Source organism: Aquarana catesbeiana, linkage group LG09 (genome assembly GCF_042186555.1).
Source record: "Aquarana catesbeiana isolate 2022-GZ linkage group LG09, ASM4218655v1, whole genome shotgun sequence".
Classification (NCBI taxonomy): Eukaryota; Metazoa; Chordata; class Amphibia; order Anura; family Ranidae; genus Aquarana; species Aquarana catesbeiana.
This window is the reverse complement of record NC_133332.1, coordinates 258,643,340-258,667,690: the sequence shown is the minus strand read 5'-3', so window position 1 is coordinate 258,667,690 and position 24,351 is coordinate 258,643,340. Positions and strand designations below refer to the sequence as shown.

The 24,351-nt window shown below is 44.3% G+C and overlaps 1 protein-coding gene across 2 annotated transcripts in view; it reads right to left on the bottom strand.

Annotated features, from left to right (window-relative positions):
- Positions 1-22,696, bottom strand: part of AKNA (AT-hook transcription factor) — a 106,374-nt gene extending 83,678 nt beyond the window's left edge. The window contains exons 1-3 of one of the 2 annotated variants that reach the window (XM_073600271.1): positions 22,584-22,696; positions 1,798-2,174; positions 795-1,693 (exon numbers count right to left, since the gene is read on the bottom strand). In XM_073600271.1, coding sequence (XP_073456372.1) covers positions 795-1,693; positions 1,798-2,128 — 1,230 coding nt within the window. In that variant the 5' untranslated portion in view covers positions 2,129-2,174; positions 22,584-22,696. Of the gene's footprint in view, positions 1-794; positions 1,694-1,797; positions 2,175-8,453; positions 8,565-22,583 lie in introns of those variants that run through there. The other variant, XM_073600270.1, reaches the window with a different exon arrangement.
- Between the last annotated feature and the right edge of the window lie 1,655 nt (positions 22,697-24,351).

The following is a 24,351-nucleotide window of genomic DNA, read 5'->3' as shown; positions in this document are numbered from 1 at the left end:
GAATGGGTCAAGTTCGGCAGGTGGTATTGCCGCTGAGTGCAACAGAGGGGATAATTTTTGCCATGCTGTGATGCAAACGACAATGCCTGGGGCATGTGTATACCCTTGTCTCCCATTAAAGCATCACTCCTGGGGCATGTGTGCACTCCTATCCTGTCCTTGCAGCCTAAAGGGGAGCAGATTGGGGGGGGGGTCGGGCTTAAGGACACCCCCACCCACAAGTGTAAATGATGCCTTAATCTAGAAATCCTTCACTCCCCATCCTGTGTCTAATTAGCAGGATCTCTTCTACCATTGACCTGCGCTCCTGCTTAGCTGTGTCTGCTATTTAAAGGTATTGACTATATGTAAGCTCTGTAGCTAATCACATAAGCAGTTTGTTTTTTTCCTCAATGCTTGTATTAAGATTTGATGACTCCAGGGCCCATTTACACTTCTGTGTGGTGGTTCTCCATAACACAGGATTCCAATGACAACATCTCCAAAAAAATTATTCCAGGGTCTACCCTACTGCCTTGGTCAACATGGGCCAGCCTCGTTCTTCCTGCTGGATTGTTTACCTTCTCTTAAATTATCCAGCAAGATGAGTAATACACTTCCTACAGCCAAAGAAAGAGAGTGAGATTCTGTTCCAAGTAGGTAGGAACTGGTGGATGACACTGCCAGTGGGGCCCACAGAGATATAAGAATGCCAGTGACGGATTCCTCCACTAACATCCACCAGATACATCCATTTTTAGGTAGACCAATGCATTACCAATAAAATAAAAAGTGTAAAATCTCCATATAACCACCTGTAGCTGATGAACAAGTTCAGTAGCTTGCTGCGGGGTCTTGAATTCCTGTGGTACATTGGGTGGAATGGCTGGTTCTTGGACTGGCTTTTCAACACTGCTCAGCAGGACCTCTCTTACTATGTCTGCTGGTGATTTGAAGAGAACAGGGGCACTTTGGCTTTGGTTTTCTGGCCTGCGCGGCTGAGGAGGACGATAACCCGGCTCATCACGAGGAAATCGGACCCGGGGACCAACTTTGGACAAATCGGGCAAGGGGTAGTTGAGTGGACCTCTGCCATATTGTGCAAAGATAGCGTTTTTGCTTTTCTTCTCATTGGAATTCTGTGCATTCTGCATTTTGGTCAAAGAAGAAGGTGACAAGGTAGACTTAGTTTGTAAAGATTTAGTCTGGTTGGACACCTGCGTAACCCTTGACATCTTTCCATGATTTCCAGGAGGAATGGCTGATGATCCCTCCCCACTATCTGTATGTGAGGATTCTGGAAGAGTCTCATCTTCTATACCAGGTGATGGACCAAACATGCCAAGTAGTCTAGTGTTCCATGTGCTGCGAAGCGGAGCAGGGGATGGTGAGATTAAGTCATTGATATCAGCTTCTTCACCCTGATTTCCTGGAATGTTAGAGTAATCTTCACCAGGAGATCCTGGTGAGTTGTCCCACTGATCTTCTCCTGCTGAAGTTTGATCAAAGTCCTCAAGTTTTTCATGTTCAGTTCCATTATAGTGCTGTGTGTTCCAGTTTTCATCTTCTTCCCCATCCCATGCTCCTAGGGAACTCCCTTGATCCACCTCATCTTCAGTCATATCAAGCTGTTGGTCCCTGCTTGGAGGTCTTCGTCCAAGTGCAGAAGGCAAAGTCATTGACCTACTAGGTTGGCCTCCAAAGCTGAGATCATCTAAACAGTTAAAAAAAAGACATTTCATTGTTATTATTTTGTTATATATAGCAGTAATATGGTATGAAATGAAACTTCCTGCCTGATGTAGGAGAGTAACTTACCTGTATCATGACCGTCAATAAAATCTTGGTTTCGTTCTTCTGGCATTTGGGAAAAACTAAATTGCTCTTCCCAGCTCTGTTCACCTGATCTGTCCTCTGAAGGGGATTCCGGGAACAGAATACCATCTTCATCTTGCCCAAGCAAGTCTCCTAAATCCATGCCTAGCATTTGCTGTTGTTCATCATCTTCCCCTTCTTCATGGTTATCGGGTTTCTGTCTTCTTTCCTCCAATCCAATGACACCATTCTCATCCATATACCTTCCAAAGTTTTGGTCCTCATCTTCACTAATGCCAATTTGCTCCTGCCTGTTGTAGCTGTCCATGGTCATGGAGAATCGTACAGGGATCCAAAGTCCTCCCCAGGTGACATGTCACCTGCAAACACAAAGAAAGGATATATCAGACAGCAGCCCTTGAGGAGAGTTGCAGTACACTAATATGAGAAAGGCCTTGAACACAAAGTAGAGCGAATTAAGACTGTTTTAGCAAACGCTGTGTTCTTTTCTTCCTGTTTCACCCACTCACTGTTTCTATTCTTCCTGTCTACTCCTTCCTCTTTTTTTGAACAAGCTTTTTTTTTAAAAAAAGCAAAAAAGTTAGAGTATGTGAACACCTAAGCACTGCATCTACTATATGGCAAAAAGTACACAAATACCTTTCCAAATTATTGGTTTTAGGTGTTTCCTATGAAGGGTACTGTTGATACTACAGCATACAAAGACATTTTAGACAACTGTGCTCTTTCAGCCTTGTAACAGTTTGGGGAGGGCTCTTTTCCATTCCAGCTTGCACAAAGCCAGGTTCATAAAGACAGTTTTATGAGTTTAGTGTAGAGCAGGGGTCTCCAAACTTTCTAAACACAGGGCCAGTAAACTGTCCTTCAGAATTTAGGGGGCTGGACTGTGGCCATTGGAAATAGAAATTGTCCTGGCATCAGTGGTAGTAAACAATGTATCTTTAGAAGAATAACGCACTGTTGGTTTCAGTGGGAGAAATAGTGCCCCATTCTTGATTTTAGAGGGAGGAATGGTGCCCGATCCTTGGTATCAGTGGGAATGGGAAGACTAGTGCCGCCTCATTGGTATCTATGGGAGGAGTAGTGTCCCATCATTAGTGTAAGTGGGAGGAATAGTGTCCTATTATTGGTGTCAGTAAGAGGAGTAATGCCCCATCATTGGTATCAATGGGAGGGATAGTGCCCCATCATTAGAGTCAGTAGGAGAAATAGTGTCCAATCATTGGTGTTAGTGGGAGGAATAGTGCCCCATCAGTGGAAGGAATAGTGCCCCATCATTGGTATCAGTGAGAGTAATAGTGCCCCATCATTGGTATCAATAGGAGGAATAGTGCTCCATCATTGGTATCAGAGGGAGGGATAATGACCCATCATTGGTATCAGTGGGATGAATAGTGTCTCATCATTGGTATCAATGGAAGGAATAGTGACCCATCATTGGTATCAATGGAAGGAATAGTGACCCATCATTGGTATCAGTGGGAGGAATAGTGCCCCATCACTGGTATCAGTGGAAGGAAAAGATCCTCATCATTGGTGTCAGTTTAAAGAATAGTGCCCCGTTGTTGTCAGTAGCAGGAATTATGCCCCATCGTTGGTGTCACTGGGAAGAAAAGTGCCCAAAGGGCCAGATAAAGGTGAGCAATAGGCTTCATCTGGTCACCCGGCAGCAGTTTGGGGACCACTGGTGTAGAGGAACCTGAGTGGCCTGTATCTCGAGAGCCCTGACCTCAACCTTACTGAACACTTTTGGGATTAATCTGAATGTTGATTACAAGCCAGGTCTTCTCATTCAACATTGGTACCTGATCTCACAAATGCTCTTTAGGCCCAATTAACACTGATGTGACAATCACTCTGACTTTGGAGCACTTGTAGAATCAGAAGTCGGACCCCATTCTGTGCAATGGAACCGTTCTAATTGGTGTAACTCTAGTCGCTCTGACTTAGAGTAAGGTTCCTGCACTACTTTTGGTCCGACTTTAGTATGACTTCTGTCAAGCCACATGCAAGCCGCGCCGAAGTCGCGCTGGGGTCTGACTTCAAAGTTGTGCGACTTTGAAGTTGTGGGCAGTGTGAACTCAGGCAGGCTGAGTGAGCAGAAATTCCCACAGACACCATCTTGTGGAAAGCCTTTCTGGAGTTGAGGCTGTTAGAGCCACAAAAAGGATGGGAACACCTCCATAATTAATTTCTATGGTTTTCAAATGGGATGTCCAACAATCTCATATAAGTGTGAAAGTCAAGTTAAGTATCCACAAATATTGTATCATATAGTGTATGTACAATGTTACGTAACCAACAACTGGGCAGCAATTCTAATTTCAATGATCTGACTGCTCTTGTGATGAGGGTTCCTATGAGTTTTTGCCCTTTTCACAACACCATTGTTGCTTGCACTGAATTATGTACTGGGGAAATGTGGCTTTCTGTTGTTCATGTTTCAATTGAAAATGCTAGTTGCTTGACTATCTCTAGTTCCAGTACTGAGTCATTGACCTGAATTGGCATGACAGCCAGACAAACAGCATTTTGAGGACAGGTCAGCTATGGTATCTTGCATCTCTCTTTCCTTTCAAACTGTTTTTCTAATTTTCTAGCACCTGTCACTACTCCAAAGAGCCATTATTTTTACATGTTATAGTGTTTTTTTAAATCTGAACTCTGAAATTAAGCAAAATATACCCTTGCAGTGAGCCCCTCTTATTAAGTGTTAAGACTATGAGGAGGGAGACTAAGATTATGCATTACTTACCTTAACCCTCACTGCAACCAGCTCCGGTGCTCTCCTCTTCTCCCTCTGGCGCTCGGGGCTGCAGGTGAACCCTTGGTGTCATCACGAACAATGCAGGGCTACTAACCCTGAGTTGTAAGTGGAGGAGCCAGGAGTGTGACTGCTGTCCAGAGCGCCTTAGAGAAGAGGTTTTATTGGACCAACTGCACAGATTATGGGAGCCTGACGGAGTGGGAACTAAGGTAAGTTTACTGTACCCCTAGACGTAAGGCAGAACTTCACTCAAAAAGTAACCACTGATTCTCTTCTGCCCCCCAGCCTGTAATTAAGTTGGAGAGTCTTTTTTGAAGTGGGGGTGGCAAGTACTGTTTTTTGTTACCTGCTCCCACTTCTAGATGAGGAAGACTTCAGCCTCCTGGGAAACGTCAAACATCCCAAGAGGCTGCAGGACCAGTTTCCCTTCACCACCCAATCTTTCGCATGCATGGTGGGAGCCAGCTGTAATTCAACAGGATGTCACAGTTGGCTCCCAAATCCAAGGTGGCATGTCCCTCCAAACATGTTGGATTCACTTGTATAATTTTATCTTCAATGAAGAAGTCTAAAAATCATCAAGTGAGACTTTTTATTGACACTGGGTGCTCCTCCCCAAACACCTAAGTGTTCCCTGCAATAATGGCCCTATTGTCGTTTTCAGAAAGGTAGCAGCCCTAGACCCCAACAGAGTCTGTCACCTACCACCTACAATCGGGATATAACCTATTGGATGTGATTCCCTTTATACCCTTAAAATAGAAACCTGCCATTAGGCAGCCTGCAGTGGCACAAGTCCAGCACTGTCTTCCACCCAAACCTGAAATCCAAGTTGGTGGCACTGGGGAAGAACCAGCTGCAGGAAGACAGCATCGGAATCCATGGACTGGTAACTCCCCGATTTTTAAAAACGCAATTAAAAATGAAATGTCTAGTGCTGCCAGTGACCCACCTCCATCCCTATAAACATATACAACAAAACAGAATTTAGCCCTGGGATTTTGAATGAGGTGGACATTGGTGGCCACTTGATGTAGAGTAAACCTATTTTCTCAATTTATTGAAAGGTTAATAAGATGGTCATCATACACAAAGTGCATAGAAAAATGCCAAACCAATTAGTAGTAACTACATGGTATAATACATGCTTAAAGATTACAATTATGTTAATATATGATGGTACAGAGGCATCTTTAAAACTCAATGCTTTTCGTGAGCTCCCGCTCATTTCTTCAGGAGTTGATGCGCATAAAACATGTTAATCGGCTGAGCCGGAATGGCATAGCAACATTCCCATCCGGTGGGGGCGAGGCATGTCTGGCCCCAGAGCTGAAGGAGCAGAACCCAAAAAAACCCCACTGGGGAACCGGTGGAGGGTGGTTGTGACATATGTGAACTGAAAAAATGTCCCTCAAGGTCCATAATCACAGGTTCTAGCATGGGTTGTGTGAGGTTTGCAAACAAAAAATATGTCCTCCGTATATAAGGTAATGTGAATACCCGTCCACTGTCCACCCATTTGTACCCCAGAATGGGCGTTAATGGTCCAACCCCTAAAGCTATGCACAGGTGGCTAGGGAGAGCTCAGCCAATTTACATGTTTTATGCACATTCTCTCCTGAAGAACTGAGCAGTAGCTCTCAAAACTCGTTGAGATTTAAAGATGCCTCTGTACCATCATGTATCAACATAATTGTAATCTTCAAGCATGTATTACAACATAAACACAGCAAGAGGGTAACGGGTCCTGTCAAGGTGTATCCACAAAAGTATATTGGTTATAATTACCCTTAGGCCACCCACCACAGTCGGGTGTTGTCACTGTAGCCAAACCAATCTAGGCATACAAAAAAGGACCCTGGTAGGAACTACCTGGGAAGTGTTCCAACAAGTCACCATTTAAGGACATTACCGTTATTACATGATTCCATAATCATCGACCCTCCATCAGAAATGAATCTAGTGCTAGTTAGTTTGCATTAGAACAGCATTGGCTAGGTCAACGAGTGAATCCACTTCTCTGGGGGGCACACACATACTGATTGTCAGGAAATACCAACTGTTTTCTTTATACCCGCTTAGTGATAATTACCGCATGACAATCCCTATGTGAATGGTATTTGGCCTCCAGACTTTTTGTTTTTGTGTAATGTGTTGTGCGTCTTTTTTTGTCTTTTGTCTATTTCCACAATTGTAGTGTTTTAATTATTGATCTAGTATATGTGAAGTTGCAACAATATTGCTTTCCCGATTTTGCTAGTCCCGATTTATGACCCTCTGTTGCCATAGTAGCTGCTTTCTTCCCAGGTACCGTAGTTCCTACGAGGGTCCCTTTTTGTATGTATTATACCATGTAGTTACTACTAATCTGTTTTGCATTTTTCTATGCACTTTGTGTATGATGACCATCTTGTTAACCGTTTCAATAAATTCAGAAAATGTGTTTACTCTACATCAAATGACCACCAATGTCCACCTTATTCAAAGTTCCAGGGCTAAATTCTGTTTTGTTGTATATGTTTATAGGGATGAAGGTGTGTCACTGGCAGCACCAGACCTTTCATTTTTAATTGCGGTTTTAAAAATCAGGGACTTACCAGTCCATTGATTCCATTGCAGTCTCCCTGCAGCTGGTTCTTCCCCAGTGCTGCCAACTTGGATTTCAAGTTTGAGTGGAAGACAGCGCTGGACTGATGATTGGAGAGGAGCACCCAGTGTCTCAAAAAAAAAAGTCTCACTTGATGATTTTTATACTTATTCTTCATTGAAGATAAAATCATACAAGTGAAGCCAACGCATTTCAAGGGAATTGCCATCTTGGATTTGGGAGCCAAATGTGTCATCCTGTTGAATCACAGCCGGATCCCACCATGGATGCAAAAGATCGGGTGCTGAAGAGAAATTGGTCTTGCAGCCTCCTGGGATGTGTGACGTTTCCCAGGAGGCTGAAGTCTTCCTCGTCTAGAAGTGGGAGCGGGTAACAATAAAAAACAGTACTCGCCACCCCCACTTCAAAAAACACCCTCCAACTTAGTTACAGGCTGGTGGGCAGGAGAGAATCAGTGGTTACTTTTTGAGTGAAGTTCTGCCTTATGTCTAGGGGTGCAGTAAACTTACCTTGGTTCCCACTCCGGCAGGCTCCCGTAATCTGTGCAGTCGGTCCCATGAAACCTCTTCTCTAAGGCGCTCAGGACGGCGGTCACACTCCTGGCTTAGTTACAGGTTGGACACCAATGTCCATCTCATTCAAAGTCCCAGGGCTAAATTCTGTTTTATTGTACCTGATTTTTAAAAGTAATCGGCTATAGTATTTCTAGCTGTTGACTACTATTTTTGAACTTGAAGTTCTTCTTTTACGAGCAGTTAAAGGTGGCCATAGATGGACCAAAATCCCACAGATTGTCCCACAGTCAGAAGCAGCGGTGGGATTCCTTCATCCACCTTGCTTGCGTGGATGGAGGATCCTTTCTGTTTTTTTTAAAACACAATCATTGGCCAATTTAACCCTTACAGTGCCAGGGGGGTCCCACTACAAGGTCCATTTTCCTAGAGTTTTAGCTCTTAACCTGGTGTCACCTGGATCTACTTTGCATAAATCTTTTAGATCCTTGACCTAGATGACTGCTTACCCAACAAACTTCTCTCTTTGTCCCCCTCTCTTTCTCAATCTCACTTTTCTCTTTTTTTTTTCTTTTTTTTTCTGTTCTTGTTCTTTCTTTTGTTCTCACTTTATTTCTATCTCCGTCCTTCTACTTCTCATTTGGTATCTCACCCTCTGTCTCACGTTATACCCTCTCATCCTCTCTCTCTATCCTTCGAATTGTCCCCGGTTGTCACCCGCTCTCTCTTTCCATCTCTCTTTCGTTCTTACCTCTCTCGTTGCGTCTCTCTCCAGCTTACGGCCATGTCTGTTGATTCTTTAAGTCAGCTGACTTAAATAAAAGGCTTTTTTTCTAGCCATCCCTCCCCCTTTGCTCCACATCCCCCCCCCCCACCACCACCACCACCACTTCCCCTTCTACAAGTGATGCAGCAACATCTTCCCTGCTAAATCTTCCAGCTGACTTCTCTGACTTCAATCACATAACTTTTAGAAGTCTACGCACCAGTACATATTTATTTTTTTGCAGAGCTGAATAAAAGTTCACACAAAACCCGCTCCCCGCTCAGAGCCAAATACTAAAGGCAGGGCTGTAAAAATCTTGCTAACGACTTGCATCAGAATTTCCTGATCCAGGAAAGAGTTTCTTAATCATTTTGACATGTTGTGTTCCACTGCGAAGGGATGAAGTAAGAGCTTTATCGGAACTAAAAATCGCATTTGACGCGAATGCAATGTTTTACTTAAAGTGGCATGAAACCCGAAAACAAAAAATGTATTATATTGAAGCTTACTGATCTTTAACCACTTGCTACCCAGGCCAATTCAATTTCTGACACTTCGCTCCTACATGTAAAAATCTTTTTTTTTTGCTAGAAAATCACTCTGAACCCCCAAACATTATATACGTTTTTTTTTTTTTCTAGCAGAGACCCTAGGGAATAAAATGGGGGTTGTTGCAAGTTTTTATCTCGCACAGTATTTGCGCAGTAATTTCTCAAACGTGGTTTCATGCATTAAAAAACAAAACAGCAAAGTTAGCCCAATTTTTTTGCATAATGTGACAGATGGTGTTACGCTGAGCAAATAGATACCTAACATGTCACGCTTTGAAATTGTGCACACTCGTGGAATGGCGACAAACTTCGGTACTTAAAAATCTCCATAGGCGACGCTTTACATTTTTTTACAGGTTATCTCTTTAGAGTTACAGAGGAGGTCTAGTGCTAGAATTATTGATCTTGCTCTAGCATTCGTGGCGATACCTCACATGTGTGGTTTGAACGTTGTTTAAATATGTGGGCGCGACCTACGTATGCGTTCGTTTCTGCTCGCGAGCACGCGGGGTGCTTACATTTTTTTTTTTATTGTTTATTTTACTTTTCTATTTTGTCACTTTCTTTCTTTTTACTTTTTTTTTGGATCACTTTTATTCCTATTACAAGGAATGTAAACATCCCTTGTAATTATTATTATTATACAGGATTTATATAGCACCAACAGTTTGCGCAGCGCTTTACAACATGAGGGCAGACAGTACACTTACAATACAAATCAATACAGGAGGGATCAGAGGGCCCTGCTCGTTAGAGCTTACAATAGGAATAGTGCGTGACAGGTCCTCTTTACAGTGAGATCTGGGGTCAAGAAGTCCCTACATCTCATCTCTAGGCTGGGAAGTCTGAAAAAATAAAAAAATGTAAAAACAATCCTGGCTTCCCAGCTGAGGTGGCGGCATTTTTTCTAATGCAGAGGCCGAGCTTGACGTCATAACAGCGCGCCCGGTCTCCGAAAGATCATAGAGACGTCCAGGGGCCATCTGGTCCATCGGATTATCTATGGTAAACTTCTGGCATGAACCGATTTCCTTCTCCCTCTCGCCGATCGTACCTCCCGCTGCCTGTAAGAATGATCAAGCGGCTGAACTGCCGCTATGATTGTTCTTACGGTGAAGGGAATCGCCTTCTCTCTGATTTTTATCGTGACTGCGACATTGCGGCGGACAGATCAGACACTTTTGACACTTTTTTGGGGGACATGTGACATTTATACAGCGATCAGAGCTAAAAATAGCCACTGATTACTGTATAAATGACACTGGCAGGGAAGGGGTTAACACTAGGGGGCGATCAAGTGGTCCCTGGGAGGTGTTTCTAACTGTGGGGGGGATGGGACTGACTGGGGGAGGAGAGAGATCGCTGTTCCTGATTACTAGAAACAGCAGATCTCTCTCTAACTCCCCTGTCAGAACGGGGATCTGTCTGTTTACATTGACAGATCCCCGTTCTGGCTCTCGTTCCCGCAATCGCGGGTGGCCGGCAGGCATCTCGGCCACCGGCCATGCGCATTGGGTCCCCCGCCATACAGCGTGCGCATGCCTGCTACGGACACCTACAGCGATTTCCTATTAAAAACTGACCACACTAGGCATGAGATCACACCGTGGTCAGTTTTCTAGCTGTGCTGGGAACTCAGGCTGCTCTCATCCAATGATCAGACTTGTCCTGACATGCCTTTCCCTACACAGCCATTGACTGGGAAGATTAGTGCACTGCTGTTTCTCCTCCCTATGCAGCTGAGAACAGAGAGAATTTGATCACTTATAAAAAAGGGGGGAAAAAAGGTATATATAATGTTTTTTTATATCTATACACAAATATTTTGCCTTTCATTTCTATTTTGAACTGAATGGGTTGTTTTACAAGGTGAGAGTTTACATATACTTTAAAGTGATATTAAGTCTAGGGTCACAGTGGTGTGATTGCAGACATTGCATGCGATTTGCAATCGCATATTTCTGCACATCACATGCGCATTCGCACCAAAATGGTGCAGGATCCCTTTTTTTTTTTTTGTCCGCATTTTAATCGGCTGGCATTGATGTTCAGACCCAAGTGATCCGATTCCACAGTTTGCACTGCATTCTGAGAACCGATCTGGGGGTGTCATTAACTTTATATTGACACCTGCAGCGGTTTGCAGTGCCCAGTGTAAACTGCCTGCGATTCTGATGTGGTGCGGGAACCCGCATAGGAATCGCTGTGTGAAACGAGCCTAAAGGCTTGTTTTTTGTTTTTGTCATATTAGCCTGCTCTATGTAGTGGTTTTGCACAGGGCACCCCAGATCCACCTCTTCTCAGGTCCCCCACCGGCACTCTTGGCTCCTTCCTCCTGCTAAGTGACCCCACAGCAAGCAGCTTGCAATGAAGGCACCCATCACACAGAGCTGTAGCTCGGCCCCACCCCTCTCTCCTCATTGGCTCAATGGCTGTGATTGACAGCAGTGGGAGCCAATGGCTCCCGCTGCTGCCTCAGCCAATGAGGAGGAAGAGTTCTCGGAGAGTAAGGATGAGCTCCGGTGTGTTCGCAAACCCCACGTGCAGAGCCCACCAGGAAGTCGGCTCTGCGCTAATCACAGGCAGTGAGACATTGTCCCAATGCGCGGCTGCAGAGATCGGGAAATGTCTCACTACCTGTGATTAACGCAGTGCAGTGAGGACTTCCTGGCGGGCTCTGCACGTGGGGTGTGCAAACACGCCGGAGAGTCTTTAGAACCACTTTAACCACTTGCCGCCCGCCGGCCCATTTAAACAGGGAATGCACGCGATCGCGTGCGTGCATTCCTGTACCTTCGGTGGCGGCATGTCACGGAAACACCACTCGCCACCGAGGGGGGTGAACAGCCATTGGGCATGGCTGTTTACCACGTGATCGGCCGTGATGAAGTCACGGCCGATCACAGATGGTACCGCCCCACTTTGCATGACGCATTCGCGCGATCGCGAGCTACATGCACGTTGGTGGCGGGATGTTCCCGGGAACACTGCTCACTGTTTACCAGCATCACCGACGCTGGTAAACGGCCATTGGCCGGCGGCTGTTTATCACGTGATTGGCTGTGATCTTTTCACAGCCGATCACTAAATGTCAACAAACCGCGGTAATGAGAGGTTACCGGGTTCTCCTCCTCACACATCGATCGTGTGTGAGAAGGAGATTGCAGTAACATCTCATTACCGCTTACAGTGTACATCAATCACACTGATTGCCCCCCCAATAAAGAGGACCTGTCACCACCCATCAAAGTAGCTGTCACAGTTCATCTGAGTACCTGTCAGTCCATATGATTACCTGTCACAGTCCATCTGAGTACCCGAGTTCCTGTCACAGTCCATCTGAGTACCCGAGTTCCTGTCACAGTCCATCTGAGTACCCGAGTTCCTGTCACAGTCCATCTGAGTACCCGAGTACCTGTCACAGTCCATCTGAGTACCCGAGTACCTGTCACAGTCCATCTGAGTACACGAGTACCTGTCACAGTACAGTCCACATGAGTATTTGAGTACTTGTCACAGTTCATATGAGTACCGAGTACCTGTCACCGCCCTTCAGAATACCCGAATACCAGTCAACAGCCCATCAGAGTACCTGAGTACCTGTCACCAGGCCATCAGAGTACCTATCTGCAGCCTATTGGGTAATTCCACTGGGCTGGTGCTCAAGGACCTTCAAAAGTGTGATGGGTAGGAATGAAATGAGATGAGTAATTTATGCTCCTAGAACGCCTGAAGGTACTACTTCAATGTTGGGCCTCTGTATGTGGCCAGGCTGTGTAAAAGTCTCACACATGTGGTATCGCCATACTCGGGAAGAGTAGCAGAATGTTGTTTGGGGTGTAAGAAATATCTTCTAAATTGCCAACTTTGTGTAAAAAAAAATGTGTGTGTGTTTTCATTTTTTTCCACATTTTCCAAAAACTTCTGGAAAAAAATGAACCGTTCAAAAGACTCATTATGCCTCATTGATTATACGTTGGGGTGTTTGCTTTCCAAAATGGGGTCATTTTGTGGGCAATTCCATTGCCCTGGTGCTTCAGGGCCTTCAAAAGTGTAATAGGTGGTTGAGAAATGAGATGTGTAGAACGCCTGAAGGTGCTACTTCAGTGTTGGTCCTCTGTATGTGGCCAGGCTGTGTAAAAGTCTCACACATGGTATCGCTATACTCGGGAAGAGTAGCAGAATGTATTTTGGGGTGTAATTTGTTGTATGCATATGGATGTATGAAGTTTAGAAAAAAAAATATTTTTTACTTTTTGTTTTAATAAATATCCTCAAAAAAAACCCAAAACAAGTTTCTTCATCAGTTTAGGCCAGTATGTATTCTTCTTCATATATTTGGTAAAGAAAAACGTCATAAGCGTATATTGGTTTGCGCAAAAGTTATAGCGCCTACAAAATAGGGGATATATTTATGGCATTATTATTATTTTTTTTTACTAGTAATGGCGGCGATCTGTGATTTTTAGCAGGACTGAGACATTGCGGCGGACTGATTGGACACTTTTTTGGGACATGTGACATTTATACAGCGATCAGAGCTAAAAATAGCCACTGATTACTGTATAAATGACACTGGCAGGAAAGGGGTTAACACTAGGGGGCGTCAAGGGGTTAACTGTGTTCCCTGGGAGCAGGTAGAAACTTTAAAATCGCACCACACCCACAGCACATTGGTGTGAAGAGTTCCATTAGAATTTAAAGGGATACATTATCCATGCATTTTTGTTCCGGTTTCAGGTGTGAATGGGGAGCAGGTGTCTTAAATTTGATGTTATTGCTCTCTCTCATATACTGGTCATTGAGTGTTCAACATAGCACCTCATGACAAAGAACTCTGAGGATCTGAAAAAAAGAATTGTTTAAAGATGGCCTAGGCTATAAGAAGATTGCCAAGACCCTGAAACTGAGCTGCAGCACGGTGGTCAAGATTATACAGCGGTTTAACAGGACAGATTCCACTCAGAACAGGCCTCGCCATGGTCGACCAAAGTGCTCAGCGTCGTATCCAGAGGTTGTCTTTGGGAAATAGATATGAGTGCTGCCAGCATTGCTGCAGAGGTTTCAGGGGTGGGGGGTCAGCCTGTCAGTGCTCAGACCATACGCCGCACGCTGCATCAAATTGGTCTGCATGCAGTCTGCAAACAGTTTGCTGAAGACAAGCAGACTAAGGACATGGATTACTGGAACCATGTCCTGTGGTCTGATGAGACCAAGATAAACTTATTTGGTTCAGATGGTGTCAAGCGTGTGGGCAGCAACCAGGTGAGGAGTACAAAGACAAGTGTGTCTTGTCTACAGTCAAGCATGGTGGTGGGAGTGTCATGGTCTGGGGCTGCATGAGTGCTTCCGGCCCTAGGGAGCTACAGTTCATTGAGGGAACCACGAATGCCAACATGTACTGTGACCTACTAAAGCAGAGCATGATCTCCTCCCTTTAGAGACTGGGCTGCAGGGCAGTATTCCAACATAACCACCCCAAACACACCTCCAAGACGACCGCTGCCTTGCTAAAGAAGCTGCGGGTAAAGGTGATGGACTGACCAAGCATGTCTCCAGACCTAAACCCTATTGATCATCTGTGGGGCATCCTCACATGGAAGGTGGAGGAGCCAAGGTCTCTAACATCCACCAGATCTGTGATGTCGTCATGGAGGAGTGGAAGAGGACTCCAATGGCAACCTGTGAGGCTCTGGTGAACTCCATGCCCAAGAGGGTTAAGGCAGTGCTGGAAAATAATGGTGGTCACACAAAATATTGACACTTTGGGCCCAATTTGGACATTTTCACTTAGGGGTGTACTCACTTTTGTTACCAACGGTTTAGACATTAATGGCTGTGTGTTGAGTTATTTTGAGGGGACAGCAAATTGACACTGTTATACAAGCTGTACACTCACTACTTTACATTGTAGCAAAGTGTCATTTCTTCAGTGTTGTCACATGAAAAGATAGAATAAAATATTTACAAAAATGTGAGGGGTGTACTCACTTTTGTGAGATACTGTGTGTGTATGTGTGTATATATGTGTGTATGTATATGTGTGTGTGTGTATATATATATATATATATATATATATATATATATATTAGAGAATACAATGGCGATTATTGCAATATTTTATATCACACGGTATTTGTGCATCGGTTTGTCAAGCGCATTTTTTTTTGAAAAAATACACTTTCATGAATTAAAAAAAAAAAACTAAACAGTAAAGTTAGCCCACTTTTTTTATAATGTGAAAGATGATGTTACGCTGAGTAAACCTAACATGTCATACTTTGAAATTGCGCACACTCATGGAATGGCGACAAACTACGGTTCCTAAAAATAGGCGACATTTTAAAAAAATGTAACGGTTTCCAGGTTAGAGTTACAGAGGGGGTCTTTTGCTAGAATTATTGCTCTCACTCTGAAGATCGTGGCGATACCTCACATGTGTGGTTTGAACACCATTTACTTTTGAGGGCGCGACTTACGTAGGCGTTTTCTTTGTTGCGCAAGCACACGGGGATGAGGGCACTTTAGAAAATGTATTTTAGTTTTTTTTTACATTGTCCCTTTAAAAAAAAAAAATCTGATCACTTTTATTTCTGTCACAAGGAATGTACACATCACTTGTGACAGCAATAGGTGGTGACAGGTACTCTTGGAGGGATCGAGGGTCTAAAATACCCCAAATCCCTCCTTTGCACTTAAAAGTATTCAGATCGGCAAAGTTGGTGATTATGAATAGTGTTTTTTTTAAATCGGCACCATTGGCAGCCGAGTAAACCGGAAGTGACGTTGAGACGTCGCTTCCGAAATTTTAGATTGGAGAGCCGATCAGAGCCGAATCCGGCTTCATTCGGGTCTCAGCCTAGCCGGCGGATGCGCTGGCTAGTGGTGTGGGTCTCCTGATGGGAAGAGCGGCAGAAGGTGGGGGGGGACTCATTTAGGATAACAGCCGAGCGGCTTTTAGCTGCATCGGTTATCACTAAAGAGCCAACCGGCCGCTCTAAACAACAGTACTGGGGTGATTCCTGCAGCTGCAGGCACTATCCCGGTATAACCCCTTCAAGCCATGAAAATTTGCATATGGTCGGCGTGAAGGGGATAAGGAAGGGGAACCTGGACAGGAGGGGCAGCACTATTTTGTCCCTGTTCATTTTAGGGATTATTTTAATGTTCAAAAAACTGCAAAAACTATTTTTTTAATTTTATCTGATATTTTCATTAATTCAATATTTGACTGCACTCAAGCACGGGATTGATATTATTACAGGAAGAAATACACATAAATGTATCCTATTATTGTATATTCACATGTTGTTATCTTGGCACTCACAATTGGACAGGGGAATTGATACACTAAGTGGTTGGATACATTTATTATCACTAGCGCAGCATTATTTGTTTTGAGTTTCCTTGCACATTTATATTGGCAGTGAGCTGCTTGCATACATTACTCAGATTGTATTAAATAACGTGAACGTGAAACAGCTACAACAAATATTGTGAGATAGAACACAAAACTACAAATAAGAAAAAATTGTTGCGCTCTAAAACTCAGCAAATAAACAAAAACATGAATAGTCCAAAATAATATAAAGTCCAACCAGCAACAAAAAATGGCTAAATGAAGAGCCAGGTGGAAATGAGTAGATGAGAGACAATCACAAAAATGCTTGTTCAAACAGATCCAAAAGGGAATCCTCCACCTTGTGAAACCACCAACATAAAGATCAGGATGTACTCTTACTCCAGAGTGTGGACCCTCTAGTTATGGAAGGTCACATAGGCATTTGGATGTTCACAACTGATATGCATCCATGGAAGACACAGGGCGGATGATTTGCGTGAGGCGTCCTACACACCGTTCCTCCTACACTGAACTTGCTGGGGGTTTGAGGGGCCCCGGAGAGTCCCTCTGGTCCTGCCATCTGCCTTGTATCTTCCGTGGATGCATATCATTTGTGAAGATCGAAATGTCTATGTGACCTTCCATAACTAGAGGGTCCACACTCTGGGGGTAAGAGTACATTAGAGTTGCCACCTCATCCCTTTAAACCCATACACATATTAATTACACAGGTTCTGTGGATGATTTAAGGTGGTAATTAAACTCACTTGGTGCCTTCTCTGCATTTAATTGGCCTCAGAACCTGTGTAATTCATATGTGTTCGTATTTGGGTTTAAAGGGATGAGGTAGCAACCCTAGAGTACATCCTGATCTTTCTGTTGGTGATTTCACAAGGTGGAGGATTCCCTTTCGGATCTGTTTGAACAAGCATTTTTGTGATTGTCTCTTGTTTACTTATTTCCACCTGGCTCTTCATTCAGCCATTTTTTTGTTGCTGGTTGGATTTTATATTATTTTGGACTATTCATGTTATTGTTTATTTACTAAGTTTTAGGCAGGCCATACATGGATAGAATTTCGAAAGAATTTTCTTTTCGAAAATCTTATCTAAGAATTTTCGTTTGAATTTCGCACCAATATTAGGCTGCAGCAACAGCCGATTTTCGTGCGGCCATCGAATTTCAGTATTTGGGCATATTGGAAATTTTTTGAAAAACGAACGATTTTCTAAAAAGTGATGGGAGAATCGTGCGAGAAATGTAATCGAAAAAGAATGTGCATGTTCAAGAAAAGAAAATTCCCAGTGAAACTGAAGGCTTGGTTGGTTGAAATTTCGAAATCAATGGTGGCAACATCAGATCACAAAACGTACTAAATTTTTGATTTTTCAAAAGAAAATTCTTTCAAAATTCGACCATATATGTCCAGCCTTAGAGCGCAAAAGTTTTTTCTTATTTACTATTTTAATGTTGTTGCAATAAAAATGTTGCATTTTTAGTAAAACATTACATTTTCCTTTCTATATGGTCTTGATATCGCAAAGTCCCATTCACCCCCTTCCTCCCCCCTCTCTGCGGGTCTATTTTTATAGTACTATAGGCATAGGTGTGCACCCCAAAGCTCAAACACACACACACATATATAGATATATTTATATTTATATATATATATATATATATATATATATATATATATATATATATATATATATATATATATATATATATATATATATATATACGGTATATAGATAGATAGAGATATATATAGAGATATAGATATTCAGACACACACACTCTCTTATGGCAGAGCTTGTCAGAAGGAGAGAGAAACGGGGGTTGGGGGGGGGGAGAGAGAGAGAGAGGGGGGGGGGAGAGAGAGAGAGGGGGGGGGGGGGAGAGAGAGAGAGGGGGGGGGTGAGAGAAAGAATGGAAGGGGTGAGAGGCACCCACCCTGCAAGGGAGGTGAGGGAATGATGCAGCAGATCCAGTGCTGCTAGTAAAATATAATACTTCGTGGTCAGTTCTGTACACTGGGGCCAGGGGTGATTAGGGTGTGCCCAGGCACACTCGGCGCACCCCCTGCACACGCCTATGACTATAGGGATTCATACCGATTTACATTGGGGTACAGGAACTTATCATTTTATATGCCCAATGCATTCCCAACACATAAGGTAAAAAGCCTTGCTTTGTATAGGGCCCTGCACTATGTTGGAGTGCGTTTGGACAAAATCATTGTCATTTGATTTTTTTTTTTTTTTTTTTTAAAGCGTTGTTTGCAGCAAGTTTGCGCGCCCTAACACTCTGCCTTGTTTACTGTGCTGATAACAATCTATTTACAAAGAACTGATAATCGCAATTTATAATGCTTAGCGCTTGCTTCGTTAGCATTTAACCCTTTTAGCGACTCGAAAAAAAGAATTATTTTTAGAAGCATTGGTACTTTGTCTTCTGTACCTGCAGATGGAATGACACAGTACATGGCTTTCCGAAGACAACGCCGCCTTTGTGACACAGATCAGTTTCATCATTGTGCCGGGGACACGGCGTTTCTGGTTGGCTGCCAGCCAGGACACCACTGAGCGTCTCCGCTGTGTATAAGATGCAGGCCGGTCCACCAGCTGTAATTAAAAAGAACCCAACACAGACGGGGCAGCTGGTGGCACAGAGGCCGCTATGGAGATAATATCTGCTCCAATCTTTACTCATCATCCATCATCATTATCCTGCTTTATGATTACATAGTAATGGGTCAGAGCAGCACAACAGGAGATGGATACAATCTCAATACCACATCCCATTGGAGCCTAACCAATGTGACCTAATTCCGAGTCCACTGGAAGCCAAAGAACATATGCTATATTACCAAAAGTATTGGGACACCCGCTTTTACACGCACATGAACTTTAATAGCATCCCAGTCTTAGTCCGTAGGGTTCAATATTGAGTTGGCCCATCCTTAACAGCTTCAGCTCTTCTGGGAAGGCCGTACACAAGGTTTAGGAGTGTGTCTATGGGAATGTTTGACCATTCTTCCAGAAGTGCATTTGTGAAGTCAGGCACTGATGTGGATGAGAAGGCCTGGCTCGCAGTCTCCACTCTAATTCATCCAAAAGGTGTTCTATCGGGTTGAGGTCAGGACTCTGTGCAGGCCAGTCAAGTTCCTGCACCCCAAACTCGCTCATCCGTGTCTTCATGGATCTTGCTTTGTGCACTGGTCTAGGTAATTTGGTGGAGGGGGGATTATGATGTGGGGTTGTTTTTCAGGGGTTGGGCTTTTCAGTGAAGGGAACTCTTAAGGTGTCAGCATACTAAGACATTTTGGACAATTTAATGCTCCCAACTTTGTGGGAACAGTTTGGGGATGGCCCCTTCCAGTTCCAACATGACTGCGCATGAAGTAAAGTCCATAAAGACACGGATGAGCGAGTTTTGGGTGGAGGAACTTGACTGGCCTGCACAGAGTCCTGACCTCAACTTGATTGAACACTTTTGGGATGAATTAGAGTGGAGACCCCTTCCCCCCCCCCCCCAACATTTCTCATGCAATGTTTATCTCAGGCAAATGATTGCAGATGGAGAAAAGCACCATCTGTCAAATCAACCATCTCCTTGATAGCTGTGTTGTAGGATGGCCATGGGGATAGGTGTATGGACTACAAACATCACCCCCTCTCATCATTTTCACAACACAGGGGGGGAGGGGGTGTGCAGTTCACAGGAGATAGCTAAGAAACTTTGTTTGAGATTTTTCTTAATGTGTTTTGTTCTCCAGGGAGTACAGTACATGTAGAACTTTGTCCCATCTTTCTAGGTGCCGTCTAGGGCAGGGCAGAGATGGGAATGATGCCTGTCATAGTGTGAATGGGGCCTGACACCGACCTAGATGACGCTCTGATCTCTTTTTTTTTTTTTTTGCCAACAGAGTTTAAATACAATTTTTGTTTAGACTTCTCTCAAAATAAGAAAAAGATACAATGTACATTATCCCACAAAAAGTGAGTACACCCCTCACATTTCTGTAAATATTTTATTATATCTTTTCATGTGACAACACTGAAGAAATGACACTTTGCTACAATGTAAAGTAGTGAGTGTACAGCTTGTATAACAGTGTAAATTTTCTGTTCCTTCAAAATAACTCAACACACAGCCATTAATGTCTAAACTGCTGGCAACAAAAGTGAGTACACCCCTAAGTGAAAATGTCCAAATTGGGCCCAAAGTGTCAATATTTTGTGTGGCCACCATTATTTTCCAGCACTGCCTTAACCCTCTTGGGCATGGAGGTCACCAGAGCTTCACAGGAGTCCTCTTCCACTCCTCCATGATGACATCACGAAGCTGGTGTATGTTAGAGTCCTTGCGCTCCTCCACCTTCCGTTTGAGGATGCCCCACAGATGCTCAATAGGGTTTAGGTCTGGAGACATGCTTGGCCAGTCCATCACCTTTACCCTCAGCTTCTTTAGCAAGGCAGTGGTCGTCTTGGAGGTGTGTTTGGAGTCGTTATGTTGAATACTGCCCTGCGGCCCAGTCTCTGAAGGGAGGGGATCATGCTCTGCTTCAGTATGTCTCAGTACATGTTGGCATTCATGGTTCCCTCAATGAACTGTAGCTCCCCAGTGCCAGCAGCACTCATGCAGCCCCAGACCATGACACTCCCACCACCATGCTTGGCTGTAGGCAAGACACACTTGTCTTTGTACTCCTCAACTGGTTGCCGCCACACACGCTTGACACCATCTGAACCAAATACGTTTATCTTGGTCTCATCAGACCACAGGACATGGTTTCAGTAATCCATGTCCTTAGTCTGCTTGTCTTCAGCAAACTGTTTGCAGGCTTTCTTGTGCATCATCTTTAGAAGAGGCTTCCTTCTGGGATGACAGCCATGCAGACCAATTTGATGCAGTGTGCGGAGTATGGTCTGAGCACTGACAGGCTGACCCCCCCACCCCTTCAACCTCTGCAGCAATGCTGGCAGCACTCATATGTCTATTTCCCAAAGACAACCTCTGGATATGACGCTGAGCACGTGACCTCAACTTCTTTGGTGGACCATGGCAAGGCCTGTTCTGAGTGGACCCTGTCCTGTTAAACCGCTGTATGGTCTTGGCCACTGTGCTGCAGCTCAGTTTCAGGGTCTTGGCAATCTTCTTATAGCCTAGGCCATCTTTATGTAGAGCAACAATTCTTTTTTTCAGATCCTCAGAGAGTTCTTTGCCATGAGGTGCCATGTTGAACTTCCAGTGACCAGTATGAGAGAGTGAGAGCGATAACACCAAATTTAACACACCTTCTCCCCATTCACACCTGAGACCTTGTAACACTAACGAGTCACATGACACTGGGGAGGGAAGATGGCTAATCGGGCCCAATTTGGACATTTTCACTTAGGGGGTGTACTCACTTTTGTTACCAGTGGTTTAGACATTAATGGCTGTTGAGTTAATTTGAGGGGACAGCAAATTTACACTGTTATACAAGCTGTACACTCACTACTTTACATTGTAGCAAAATGTCATTTCTTCAGTGTTGTCACATGAAAAGATAGAGGAAAATATTTACACAAATGTGACTGAGGGGTGTACTTACTTTTGTGAGATACTGTAATAATAAATATATATATATATACATACAAGTATAGAAAGCATATAAGATTATACATGTATATGAGTATATACCACTTTAGAATGTATGTATGTATATATATATATATATATATATATATATATATATATATATATATATATATATATATATATATATATATATATAAAACTAGACAAGTTTATAGGACATGTAAACTTATAGAAAGTATATACAAATCTGCAGATATATAGAAGGGATATAAACGTATAGAAGAGTGTATTTATCTATATGAAGTATACAGAAGTATATAATATTCATGTATATAGATAAGTATAGAAATCAGATCTCTAGTAGATGTTAGTGTGGGGAGTGTAGGGATCGGGGGATATAGATATATATATATATATGGGGGAGATGTACAGTGACAGTCTCTCTCTCTCTCTCTCTCTCCGGGAGTTGAGGGGTTAATATTAGAAGTTTGGGGTGAAGGAGGAGAAGATCGGAGACAAAGATACATCTAATCAGAGCGCTCCATACCCCGGACCCCGAGGAGGAGGGGGGATGGAGTAGAGAGGAGGAGGGATTGTGTAGAGAGGAGGGGGATGTATGGATAGAGATGTCCGTACCCGGCCATGGGGGTCCCACCGGCTCTCCGGAGCAGTTCGGGGTTGTCAGGAGAAGCGCTACACAAAGCGGCGGGGGAGGAGCTCTGTCACCATGACAACCCAACACTCACTGCACTCCGCCCCGCCCACAACTCCTCCTACCGAGTCACCCACACTGATTTACATTACAGCCTCGATCACCGAGCAATCCCCAATACTGATCACCGAGCAATCCCCAATACTGACCACCGAGCAATCCCCAATACTGACCACCGAGCAATCCCCAATACTGACCACCGAGCAATCCCCAATACTGACCACCGAGCAATCCCCAATACTGACCACCGAGCAATCCCCAATACTGACCACCGAGCAATCCCCAATACTGACCACCGAGCAATCCCCAATACTGACCACCGAGCAATCCTCAATACTGACCACCGAGCAATCCTCAATACTGACCACCGAGCAATCCCCGATACTGACCACCGAGCAATCCCCGATACTGACCAACTGTATTGGAGCAATCTCCAATACTGACCACCGAGCAATCTCCAATACTGACCACCGAGCAATCTCCAATACTGACCACCGAGCAATCTCCAATACTGACCACCGAGCAATCTCCAATACTGACCACCGAGCAATCTCCAATACTGACCACCGAGCAATCTCCAATACTGACCACCGAGCAATCTCCAATACTGACCACCGAGCAATCTCCAATACTGACCACCGAACAATCCCCAATACTGACCACCGAGCAATCCTCAATACTGACCACCGAGCAATCCTCAATACTGACCACCGAGCAATCTCCAATACTGACCACCGAGCAATCCCCAATACTGACCACCGAGCAATCCCCAATACTGACCACCGAGCAATCTCCAATACTGACCACCGAGCAATCTCCAATACTGACCACCGAGCAATCCTCAATACTGACCACCGAGCAATCCCCAATACTGACCACCGAGCAATCCCCAATACTGACCACCGAGCAATCTCCAATACTGACCACCGAGCAATCTCCAATACTGACCACCGAGCAATCTCCAATACTGACCACCGAGCAATCTCCAATACTGACCACCGAGCAATCTCCAATACTGACCACCGAGCAATCTCCAATACTGACCACCGAGCAATCTCCAATACTGACCACCGAGCAATCTCCAATACTGACCACCGAGCAATCCCCAATACTGACCACCGAGCAATCTCCAATACTGACCACCGAGCAATCTCCAATACTGACCACCGAGCAATCCCCAATACTGACCACCGAGCAATCCTCAATACTGACCACCGAGCAATCTCCAATACTGACCACCGAGCAATCTCCAATACTGACCACCGAGCAATCCTCAATACTGACCACCGAGCAATCCTCAATACTGACCACCGAGCAATCCCCAATACTGACCACCGAGCAATCCCCAATACTGACCACCGAGCAATCCCCAATACTGACCACCGAGCAATCCCCAATACTGACCACCGAGCAATCTCAAATACTGACCACCGAGCAATCTCAAATACTGACCACCGAGCAATCCCCAATACTGACCACCGAGCAATCCTCAATACTGACCACCGAGCAATCTCCAATACTGACCACCGAGCAATCTCCAATACTGACCACCGAGCAATCCTCAATACTGACCACCGAGCAATCTCCAATACTGACCACCGAGCAATCCCCAATACTGACCACCGAGCAATCCTCAATACTGACCACCGAGCAATCCCCAATACTGACCAATACCGGGCAATCTTCCTTCCG